General features: G+C 36.8%; 1 protein-coding gene across 1 annotated transcript in view; it reads right to left on the bottom strand.

The window, feature by feature from the left end:
* The window catches only part of RASGRP1 (RAS guanyl releasing protein 1), a 44,651-nt gene that overhangs the window by 18,062 nt on the left and 14,288 nt on the right, over positions 1 to 12,301 (bottom strand). The window contains exons 3-6 of the mRNA XM_074148468.1: positions 7,318 to 7,423; positions 5,097 to 5,159; positions 3,131 to 3,262; positions 1,878 to 2,031 (exon numbers count right to left, since the gene is read on the bottom strand). Of these exons, the coding sequence (XP_074004569.1) occupies positions 1,878 to 2,031; positions 3,131 to 3,262; positions 5,097 to 5,159; positions 7,318 to 7,423 (455 nt within the window). The remainder of the gene's footprint in view (positions 1 to 1,877; positions 2,032 to 3,130; positions 3,263 to 5,096; positions 5,160 to 7,317; positions 7,424 to 12,301) is intronic.

The following is a 12,301-nucleotide window of genomic DNA, read 5'->3' as shown; positions in this document are numbered from 1 at the left end:
TTTATATCTAACATGCTACTTCAAGTTTTGAAATAATTTTGGTGCAAGAATTTATTAATGAGGTCAGCTGTAACAAGATTGTTAGTGGCAGATATGGTAAAGAAGTCCAGGTACTTAAATAATGCAAGAGTCTGGTATTGCAATGACTAACTTTTGAGCCTCATCAGGAAAGCAGAATCCAGATTCTTCCAAAAGAGTGTAACCTCCCTGTATTTTACAACTGTAAATTAAAGTGGTTTCCAAACACCAGCACACCTGCAGTCATCACCCTGTGAACACTACTCCCTACATTTTTCTTTGCTGCAAGATAGGTGGTGTCTCATGGAAGATTTTGCCGTGTGCTCTGTAAGTCCAGGGGATCAAGTATTCCTTTCAGACTTTCAAATGAGTGAAACTATGAATAGTTATTTCAGTGACTGATAACATAGCAGGTCATTCGCAGCCTTGCTCCTGGTATATGTTGCCATGTTAGAAATAACAAAAGGATTCTATGGCTCAGCATATCATCAAGCCATTCTTCAAAGAGTTATTGAATTTAGCTATTTATCCATTATACATTATTTTCTGAACTGAGGTTTCAGTAAACTGAATTTATACAAAAACCAACACAGGAACCCTGCATATAAAATGTATACAAGTTTGTAACTGTTGGAACTCTATAACACACCTGACACTCTGACTGCAATCATACTTGTTATGTTCATTAATCATTAATTACCTCATGTCTGCACAGAGCTTGAAAATGTTACGAGTTATATAAGCTTTGCATACTATTACTGCCTACAGGCAGCAATCTGTGCATGACTTTGGTTCTATGGCTTTTTGAATTTAACACAGAACATGAAGAGTCATGTGCTGTCAGCTCAAAATAAAGTGTACTAACACACAACTGTGAAATCTTCCACAATCTACCGAGAGCCCCTTTCCTTGAAAGACTTCATCTTCACATTGTAGCGTTCTAAAAAAAAAAAAAAAGCCCCAAAACACTAAATAACTAAAACAAAGCAAAAAACCCTAACATTTCAACTTTACTTTCCCTGTTATCATCACACTGACTTTGCAACCATCTTAGATTTTGGTCTCTGATATTCACTTTTCTTTTTCATGTCTGAACTGTGTAAGGTTTGAATACAAGTCATGTTGTAGCATACAAGGATGCAAGTGAAGCCAAGGTGCGGAGGGAAGTTAGCATCTTATCAGCTACCAACATAGCCAAGAAAACAGTTCAAATGAAAGAAAACACAAATGAGATAAATCCTTAAGAATTATGTACTTGAAAACTTGTGTAATAAAATATTTTTAACCCCCATTACATTCAAAAAAAAAAAATGGCATTTTCTCAAGCACTTTCTTATCCCTAGTCTTTATTTTGTTATGCACAACCAAAAATGGCAAGCAGAGTCCAGTGGACATCTTCTATACAGACAGTCCATTAGTCACTGCACAAGAATGCTGCACAGCCACAGGAGGCTAGCATTCTAGGAGAATGTTCCAAGTTTCTGTCATCCCGTTTCAGCCTGATCACTGATTTGAGTCAAAGGAGGGTGCTTGTTCCTGTGCCCAGTGACACCACTTGTTCTAAAAAGTTCTTGGAAGGTGATCAAATGGTTTATCCCTCTTCCTTCCAACTGACCTTGCCCCAACTCTGTTCCATAGTTGCTTAAAAGGTTCATTCTCCCTCTCTCAAATGACTGCAGCAAAAAGGTATGTACTCAGAATAAGTACCACTGCCCACCTTCACCACTGCTAAAACAAAAAACAGACTCAGCTTGTCCAACAGCTTGCACTGCAGGGTTAATCTTGTAACACTACCCCTCTCTCATCTTTTCTATATCTTTCCCATCTTTGTTTTAAATAAATAAATAAAAATCACTTACTGATATTCTTCTGAAAGACTTAAATTCAAGATAGGTAAGGTGGTCTGACAGCTCTTCTGGTTCAAGGTGATCAAAAAGAAGTGAGACTTTCCGTTTCTTACTGGTGTTGGCCTTTACACGCTGTGTCAGCTTTCTAGACCAATCCCTAGAATTTCTGTTAGACAAATTTTAGAACAGAATTACCAGGAGTTATTTTCTGAAGAGCAAACTTTTCCTCTCTCCCTAATAGAAAACCAACATTGTTTTCATGCCTTACTGCAAAAAATGTGAATTATTTGAGTTTCTAAACATCAACCTTTTTTTATGCATTAGATTATATGACAAAACATTATTGTTAGTCTTTATTATATTGATGTGGCACGTAAGTACAATACAACTATATTACCAAACAGCATAAGGCTATATATTGCACTTCCAGAATTGTTGTCCGTAACTGTGTCTTCATTGAACGCGTCCAGCGCTCCTCCATTTAATAATTCTTACAGATTTCCTTGACCAGCCTCTGAGTATACAGTGTCCCCCATGCTATTTACCCATGAAGTAACAAAATTTTATTGGATTTCAATAACTAAATATCCTTTTTCACAACCAGATATAAAATGCATGCCAAATTCTGCTCTGCTTTTGCCTGTGCATTTCCCACCAAAGTGTGAATTGACACTGTTACACCATTCCACAGAACTATCTTGCTCTCATATAACAAGGAAGGTGCTCTTCCCAAGAAAGAACTATGTGATATTTAGCTGTAGGATTTATTCTTGACAGGACAAGTAATTTTATAACTGAAGTCACATAAAATAGTATCAAGAGTTTGAGAATGTAATAAACTGTATTGTCTCATTTACCTTTGGTGTTAAAAATATAAAAAAAACTTTTTTTTCTACCTCATCTGTTACCCACTCAAAATGTATTCTCCTTTCTCATTGACTTCAAGTGAGCTTTCAAAATCATCAGGCCTCTACAAATTTTCTAAGTTCCCTGGATACAGTGAAATTTATCTAGGGTAGACAATCAGCACAAAGTCTACACAGCAGTTAAATTCAACCTAAGTCATTCTTGAAAGGCATTCTGTGTAATATATATTTCATCTACAATGATCTACAAGCCTTTCTAAGGATAGACAACATGTGACTTATTAAAATTAACCCACTATAGGACCATTATCCTGCTATACTGGAAAGACACTGTATTTGAATAAAGGAAATTCAGAGCAAAAGTTTGTTTTCCGAGCATATTGAGACTTTGGCACTCACATTTGAGTTGTGTCAATCAGACGACAGTGTAACTCCTCACCATTAGCTTTAACCAGTTCTTGAAATTCTTCCATAGTTGTGGATAGTTTAGAGTCCATTTTGAACATAACCCAGAACTCTGTAATCCAATACCTATTGCACATTGAAAATACGGAAACACAAAAATAAAGGTTTTGCTCTAACATCAATAACACTGAAATTTAGATAGTTGCTCCTGTTTATGAGTGGTATTTCTTCTTGACCAGCTTCAGGGGATAAATCTTGCTTTTAGATGCTTTTGCTAGGCTTTTATCAAAAATCAAAATTTCAAGATTAAAAATGAATTAGAAACTACCTGGCTTCATGCTGTATAGAACTATACTACATATACGTTTGCAATAAATTCAATATTAAAATTTCTATTTTCACATTAGATCTAGATAATATGCTTGCTGATTTTTTTCTTCATGAACTTCTATATAATTTTATATATTCCTTTAAATCTTGAAATTATTTGGTGTGAACATCAAAAAAATGCACTACACTGATTGGAATTTTATCTATTAACCAAAGAAAAATTTACTAATGAAATGTATTTAAGAATCTCACATGCACAAAATACTTTCAGAGAACTACACTTCGTTGGGCATTCAAATTGTTTCAGTCATATATTTTATATTCAATTCCTATATGTGACTTGTCACTCAATGTGGTGGGTTGACCCTGGCCAGCAACTAAGTACCCACCCAGGTGCTCACTTGCTCCTCCCCCCCACAGCAGAATGGGGGAGACAACAGGAAGGGCAAAAGTGAGAAAAACGTGTGGGTCAAGATAAAGTCAATTAAATAACTGAATGAAAGAAAAAAGCCGACCAACCAACCAAGTGATGCAAAGGCAATCACTCACTATCTCACAAGATACCCAGCCAGTATCCAAGCAACAGCCTCTTTGGAATGACTACCCCCCAAATTTTTATTGCTGAGCATGATGCTATATGGCATGGAAAACCCCTTTGGGCAATTCAGGTCAGCTGTCCCAGCCGTGACCCCTCCCAACCTTAACCTCACCCCCAGCCTACACTCTGGGGAGGGCAGAGTGAGAAACAGAAAGTCTTAACGTTGTGCAATCACTGTGCAGTAAGAGCGAAAATGTTGATGTGTTTTATTCACAGACACAAAGCAGAGCATCACAGGGGCTGCCACGAAGAAAGTTAACTCCATCCCACCCAGACCCAGTGCACCCATGCCTGTAAAAATCTGCGCTTGTTGGAAAAATGGAAATGCACATGCTTATGGATGCATATATATATGAATTTGCCTAGAAGCATAAATGTTCCCAGATCACATATAATACCAAAGCATTCTGACTTAACCAATAATGTACTTTGAGATAATAAAATCACCATTTAAAACTCCTGTTACTACTTATTTCCCATTCTGTATAAAAAAGAAATATCTTATGCTAATCTATTGTCAGAGTTGCATCTTTTTTCCTCTTTTCTGTTTTCTCTAACCCAAGATATCAAACTTTACTATACTTAATTAAAACAAAAAAAAAAAAGGGATCCAGGATCATTGCAATTGACTATGTATAATTACTAAGGAGAATTACCTACTGAATACAGCAGAGTTTTGCTTAATATAAAAATAGCTGCAATATCCCACTTTTTTTTTTAAGAAACATATATAATAATATTAGACACAGTGCTACCAATTCCTGACCACTGTCAATTTTCACCAATGTTTAAGATACAGATTTATACAGACTTAGTTCAAAACTGTGACCCAACAATTCATGCACTGACTTCAATGGATGTGCAGAAAGCCCATAGGGTCTTTTTGTGTAAAGCTGCTAAAGTAAACCTTCAAAAGCTGAAGCAGTATAGCTGTTTCTCTTTTTAACATCAGCTTAAGGTATGGAAAAGCATTCTTATGTATGGCACATGGATAGCTGCAGAGTAATAACTACCAAGCAAGAGTATTCTTACCTGACAAAATAGCATATCTTTACACACAGAATGGAAGATTTATTTTCTAAAGCATTAAGATAGGTAGAAAAGTGTTAAGGAAAACTACATCCATTCACATATGATATGAAATGTAACATGCTTCATATTTCCCTACCTGTAAGCAACAGGAATCATTCTACTGATGGCATATAATACCAGTTTAGAGTTTTACGTAAGTGTACACAAAGTATATCCCAAGATCGTTAGCAAAAGTTTATTGTAAATATGACTACTATGGGTAATTCTGATGCAGCTGCCCAAGTACTGAGTAGTGTTAAGTAGTGAAATTATTCTGCTTTCTACATGTGTTTCTTTGCAGCATGCCTCACAATTTCTAGTAAGTCTCACGCACTTGCACATCTCACTAAAATTTTAAACAGTAATACCAAATTTATCAAGTACTGCTTTTATGAAGAAATCCGTTTTGGTTAATTACCATTCACTGGAGCTTTTCCAAAAAAAAAAATAAAAAAAAAAAAAAAAAATGCTGTTTTCTTTTAAAGACAACCAGTTGTGTACAATGGCAGAGAAAAATGTGAAATGCCTCTCCATGCTAACCTCACTTTTCTAACTCCACAACAGTTTTCATTTGACTTGCTGTCATAACTGGAAAGAAATACCCATATTTTCAGCCTATTAGCTCTATAAAGCATGTTTTGATATTGTACCCAATGTCTTTTCAAGACATGGAAAATCCATTTGGAAAATGTATTTTGCATATCTTGATTCTTCTGCTGTAGATTAAACATGTATTTTCAGTACTAAATAACATAATTTAATGAAAATACCTTGTGAATCCTCCCACAATCTGACTGAAATTAACTGCAGCCTAAATCTACTACAACCAAGGGGACATACCATCCACAATTTAAGTACCCACATTAAGTTCTTAAATTAGGCTGACTATAGAAGTAATGAGGTGTGAGTAAGTTCCCAAATATTTTGAAGGGCCCCAAACTGAATGTCTGAAGTTAGATAGTGGTCAAATCATCCATAACCATGTAAAATCACTCACGTAATTTAGGGGACAGAAAGTGGTGAAACTGGGAAATTTGCAAGGGTTTTCAAAATACAAGAGCCCAGACTATCTGATCCATTCAAAACCATCTTTACTTTACAATCTCTTTAAAGGGAGTTATATACAGAGTCAAAAACCAAGCTTGCAAAATATGAAAGTCTGCTAACAATTTGAATCACTTCTCTGACTGTAGAAAACATTACTTCTCAGAAACATGCAAGCAATCACTTTCTTCCATTTTCAAAGAGTGCGTGAATCTAATTTAAATGCAACACTACACCACAACTGTAGTTTGGCACACTTGATCTAACACTTGTGGCTAGAGAAGCAGCAGGACACTCAGACTCCACTACTACAGAAGAGCTCTGTTGTAAGTGATGCTGCCAGTAAGATACAGTTTGGGGGAAGAAAGGATTATCCATTTCAAGTTGTACTAAAATCGGCTGGAGATTTTTAGCATGTCAGGGTCTGATGCTCTTGTAATGTGCTCATCTAATTGGGAGTAAATATTCTGTAAAACAAAGAAGTCAGTTAATACATTCTGCAATTAAAAATTCCTAAGAAAGATATCATATTGCCAATATGATCTAGTAGCCTTGTTGTGAAAAATCTAATGAACCAGAAACACACATGTGTAAGTCCAGGCAGAGACCTCAAAATGGGAACAAATAGAAAGGAAAAGCTTATGATTTATTTCAGTGCATTGTAATTTTGAGTTTGTGAGTGAGAAATAATATTTGTTGAAAGTTTTCATCTCCAGATGATACAATCAGAATATTTTCAAAAATTACACTTCTGTTCTTTGCTCTTCTACTTGTACAGAAGGCAGAAAGACACAGAAAGGAAGAGATCTGAAACTTAAGCCCAGGTCCACTCTGCCTAACTGAGGTGCCTATGTTAATCTAGCACCTGCTAGATGTTCCCTCATCCTGCTTAAAATCTGAATTGGAGTTTAATCTTTTTCTCTGTGGATGACAAGCCAAACCAAATAGACACATAAAAAACCTCAACCCTAAACCAAACAAAAACACACTATACAACCAGAAACTGAAAAGAACAAGTGTATTGTTTAAATAGTGGAACAGTAATACACCCATAGATTAAATATCCTTTACTTACCCATTTCAAAGTTGTCAAGCTATCAATATTACCTTAAGAGAAGGTGAATATTACAAAGGATATAGATCAATGACTTTCTGGAGCATGTCAGCAGAGGAGATGATAAACTGGTGCATAGCCAGAATTATCTTTAGCAGCTGGTTGTTTTGATATGCGTTTCCTTCTAAATCTGAAAAAAAGAAGGAGTATTCAGATTGAAATCTCGGTAGACCTTGGTAAACAATTTGCAAGAGGCTTTTTCAGAATACTAATTCTAATCAGGCCTGTTCACCTACACTATTTCAAAGACAGCAGTAACTTACTAACTTAGGAATCACATCATTTTTCTGATGATAGCTATATAACAACACCTATATTTCAGTACCAGGATTTGGAAGACCCTTACCAAAAAAAAAAAAAAAAAAAAAAAAAAAAAAAAAAAAAAAGGCAAGCAAAAAAGCAGCTGTGCCCCAAAAGCGCTCAAAATATCCACATAATTATACATAATGATCTTAGCCCAGCAATGCACTTAAATGCTTAGCTTTAGGCAGATTAGTATAACCTTTGAAACAAGTCAATGAATTGCAGAGCAAAAGAATTCAGTTACTGATCCATACCAGTCAGTCAGTGGCATGACTGGACTTATCAAACAGAATGGCGATATTCTTAAGTGTTTGTGAGGCCTTTTGTGCAGCTGATATACATAACACTAAAGTACATGCACAGGTTGGAATCTATACCTAGATCTGCATGGAATGAGATATAATGTATGCAGAAGCCCAGAGGTTAACCTATACATACTCCTGGTGGTGGACCTAAACGTCCCAACACATTCCTTGAACTATATGCTACAAGGATTTCACTTGAAGGTTTTCAGACTACATCTATCTTCTGGGCCTTGCAAGGTTTTTTTCCATATTTAGAAAAGATCAAGGACATCAAATGTAGCAAAACGTTTAAAAAAGTTTCCATTTCTATAACAAACACAGTAGTGAAAGTGTTTGTAATTATTAACTGGTGATGTTTTCTCCAGCTTGCCATAAAAGAACCTAAGTAGCTTGAATTGAAATTACACACCTTTCAAACACAGAAGAAAATTTACCTTTTTGAATAGTTTTAAATACGTTAAATACGTTGTCCTCTATGAGGATACTGTAATTATCACTTACTTAAAATGGCAATACTAGGAACGATACACAGAAGCAATGCACAATAAGGCAAAATGGAAGAGGTGGGTGAAACAGTTGCCATTTCATATGTTGCAAATCTATTGGGGGGGGAAGCATTAAATTGCACACCACCAAAAAGGAACATTGAACTTAGCCCATTTGCAAAACAATATAATCCATGTTAGTCATTGAGCAAGAGTCTCCATGCCCTTCTACAGGAAGGTACCAAACATGAAGAGAGAACCCCAAAGTCCAGGCCTTTCCTTTTGAACAATAAATCTAATCTTTGGTAAAACTATTAAAGCCTGAATTCCTCCAGATCTATCTCCTCTATTCTTCACTCCACAATAGTCCTATTCATGCCCTTTATCACTACACTCTCCCCTGAAAGTCTTTTCCTTCTCTTCCCCACAACAATGCCATAACTCCTCACTCGTGCTCAAATCTATCAGCCACACAAAAGCAAAAGATGCTGTGCTTGAACCCAGGCCAACTGGCCAGACAGCAAAACACATCAAACCAATGTTGGGCTTACACAGCTGGGCTTACAGACAGGCTGGCTCTATTCCATCCAGAGTAGATGTAGTTCAGTAGGAAGGTGACTCAGAATGGCCTAGGTCTGTAGCTTACAAGTGAAGTTATAGTGAAGTTATTGTTTTAGCTGACTGTTTGAAGCCCCAAAAGCAGAGGATGTGCTGGGTATCATATACCTGGTGTGGGTAACTTCATTCTTCTAGGAAAAGCATAGTCAGTTTGGAGGAAACTCAATACAATAAACAGTATTGAAATATCTTACTACAGCCAGCCTCTCAGGCAAGACAAGCAGAAAAATCCTCATCAGTAAATTCTGGCAGAGCCTATGTGAACGTGCAGCAACCCACTCAGAGCTATCAAGCCCAGAATGACAACTTTGTGCATCAGATGATCTTCAACACTACACGAGAGACCTTTTTCTGAACCTACCTTCTGTAGTTACCCTTCAATCATAAGGAGCAATTCTACCTACAGCAATATGGGCGAGGGGAAAGTCTGCCTGTCCCACAGCCCATAAATGTGAGCAGTATAGACCCCAAGTAACTAAAAGTTCTTGAGCTGCCTTTTGACTTATACTACAAGTTCTCAGTTTTATAGCATGAACCAAAGTTTATGCATTCCTTGTTTGTGTTCTCAAATAATTTCATTACCTAAAGAATCTTGCACACAGAGGCCTGTATCAATTCTCATTTGATTTTACAAAACTTGGTGTTCTGCCAGAGCCTCCATCCAACAGCTCTTTTTTAATCAGAAAAGCAGTTCAATATATGCTTAACTTGGAAGCCAAATGGTTACGTACACACATAGTATTAAGTATATACAGCTATAATTAAATCACCAGCTTTTCAGAAGTGCTCGATATAAATCATCTCCAGCCAACAATGACAGGAAATAATTGACTCTCCTTGCAGTTTCTCCTCCGTACGTATTCTGAAACCCTCTGCCACGACATAACACAGGTACCACTTGACACCAGGTTCCAAATTGAATTCTCGTCCTCTAGAAGATCTCTTTTCCATTTTACCTTTTCCATTTTACAAAGATGCAGAGAAAAACAGTATGTTCTGCATACTAGTAGTGATTAGGTCACCACATTTATGGTGGTGTATAACAAAAATTGCATTTATGTTTCACAGCATTCAGACCTAATTATTGCACAACGGAGATAGACTTCGTTATGATGACATACAATTATTTTGCACACATTAAAGCAGTACTAAGTTTTGTGCTATCCATTCTCTCACTCAACTAAAAGGCTCATCTCCACAAAGAAAAGAGTGTATTAGTGATGGTTCAAAAACCAAAATAAAAATTCTGCTGCAAAAAATCTTAAGTTTCCCTGTACAGTTCAGCACTGAACAGCAAGCCTGCATGGAATTGTAGCAGCACACGATTTTACAAACACATGCAGTATCAAATATTTAATGTGACCTTCCTGCCCAATTTTAAAAAGAACTTTTCAAGTGCATGTACCACCATACAGCAAATGTTACTAAAAAGTAAAATATTGACTCTGATTCCTCTTCCGTTTGTATTTCACAAATTCATAATTCAAAAAAATCCATGGAGCTAAACTGGTAAAAATGGCCCTTAGGCGAGAAGGGACCCCAGCTCACTTTGGGTTTCAGAACTGTCATTGGGTCTCTCGCACCTCTGACCATGAGGTCACTTCTTTTCGGAGAGCTGATCTGCTAAACAGAGCTGTGTGTAGGGAAGTGACAAAAGTTATGGTAAACTATCTTTGTGCAAATGGCGGGGCCCATAAGAGGGCTTCCTGACTGCATTGCAAGTGTCTCTGAATGCCCCTGCAGCATTCTCTTGAACCTCCAGCAGTTTGTTTTAAAACTTTGCAACTCATTTTCATTTCCGTTTGTATACCTGTTTCTAACCACACACCCTGCTGAGCAAAAACCACTAAGTGAATACTAAATAAAGTGCAATGGGTGTGTTTCAGTTAGTCAATTTACCTTCAGGAAAGCTGCAAAATACTGCATGAGCCTTAGCTTTGTTTCACTGCAGTAAGGTACAAATAACGCACCAGTTACATGCTTTTCCTCCTGTAAATGCCATTACCATACTAAGACGTTTTTAACAAGGAAACAGGAGTTGAATATACTTTTCCAGGATTTAACTACATGAGAGAAAGCACAAAGACATTTAAGGCTAAATATTTATAACTATGTAGTAACACAAAGCCACTAAAAACTACAATTACAAAAGTTCTATTGCATATGTGAGACTCAGAACACAAAAGGGCAAGAACATCCTAGTCTAGGCACATCAACCACTCTATTGCACAATCCAATTGGTAGCTCCCCATAATCCGTGATTTAGAAATAACGGAAGCATCACTTGTTCCCAGAATATTTGAAAAAATCAAAGTACTCAAAAGCAAGGCTTTAAGAGCAAACTGCCTGCTCTTCACCAGGTCCTGATGGCCACCAAGCCTGTGGTAAATATACTAACAGAAAGAGGATGTTCAATAGACAAAATAGTTGTACTGAGACCTTCCCACTCATGAGCGCAATGATAAGGCAACAGGAAGAATGCCAAGGATGTCTTAACTGAACTGAATTTTGCAAGAAAGAAAAGTTAGCTTTTCTAGGTCTGAGGCCTTTACTTCATAAGCATTGTCTTTATTTCATAAGCAGGTTCCAACTCTATCACCTAGTGTACAATTTGAAATGAATCAGAAGTGAATCACAGAGCATTGACATCATGTGATCAGTGACTAAGCTACTAAGAACACGAGTAACTCCTTGTAAACTCCCTTAAGTCTTCCAGTGGTTATCAAAAAGTACCACCAAAAATAATGCAATGCAAGAAAGCATCACGCAACTGCCAGGCGGTGTCATTAGGTGCAAAGCTGAAAGTAGTGGGTTGCTATATTGATGTGCTACATAGAATTCTTCAAGATTTATGCAAAGTGGTTTTTTTTTTCTGGTGGCTTAAAGAAGATGGTGTGGGGATGTCTTTAAAGATTATTAAAGCAACACGTGATTTGAAAACTGGGGGAACTGATGTTCTTAAGGTCTTAATGTCTCAAAGACCTTGAAACACACAGACATGTATGAAATATGGAGGCACATGCTAGGGCTTAGTGACTGAACTGAAACAGCCATAAGTCAATGTCTCTACCCTATACGTGAGGTGCAGTACTAGGAGATAACCTTAGAATTGCTAAAAGCAACCAAAATTGAATGCAATATTTCAGGAGTATTTCATGGATACTTCCTGGAACTTCCCTTCACAAATAGGAAGCACTGTTCTCCTTCAGTTAAAACTTAGGCAACACATAGTAGTCTTCTTACTACAGGCTTATTATTGGTGCTTTAGAATTTGGTACCCTGTAACAGAGGTAGTCA

Source organism: Numenius arquata, chromosome 6, assembly GCF_964106895.1.
Source record: "Numenius arquata chromosome 6, bNumArq3.hap1.1, whole genome shotgun sequence".
NCBI lineage: Eukaryota > Metazoa > Chordata > Aves > Charadriiformes > Scolopacidae > Numenius > Numenius arquata.
Note: the sequence above shows the minus strand (reverse complement) of the source record. Positions and strands in the feature narration are given on the sequence as shown.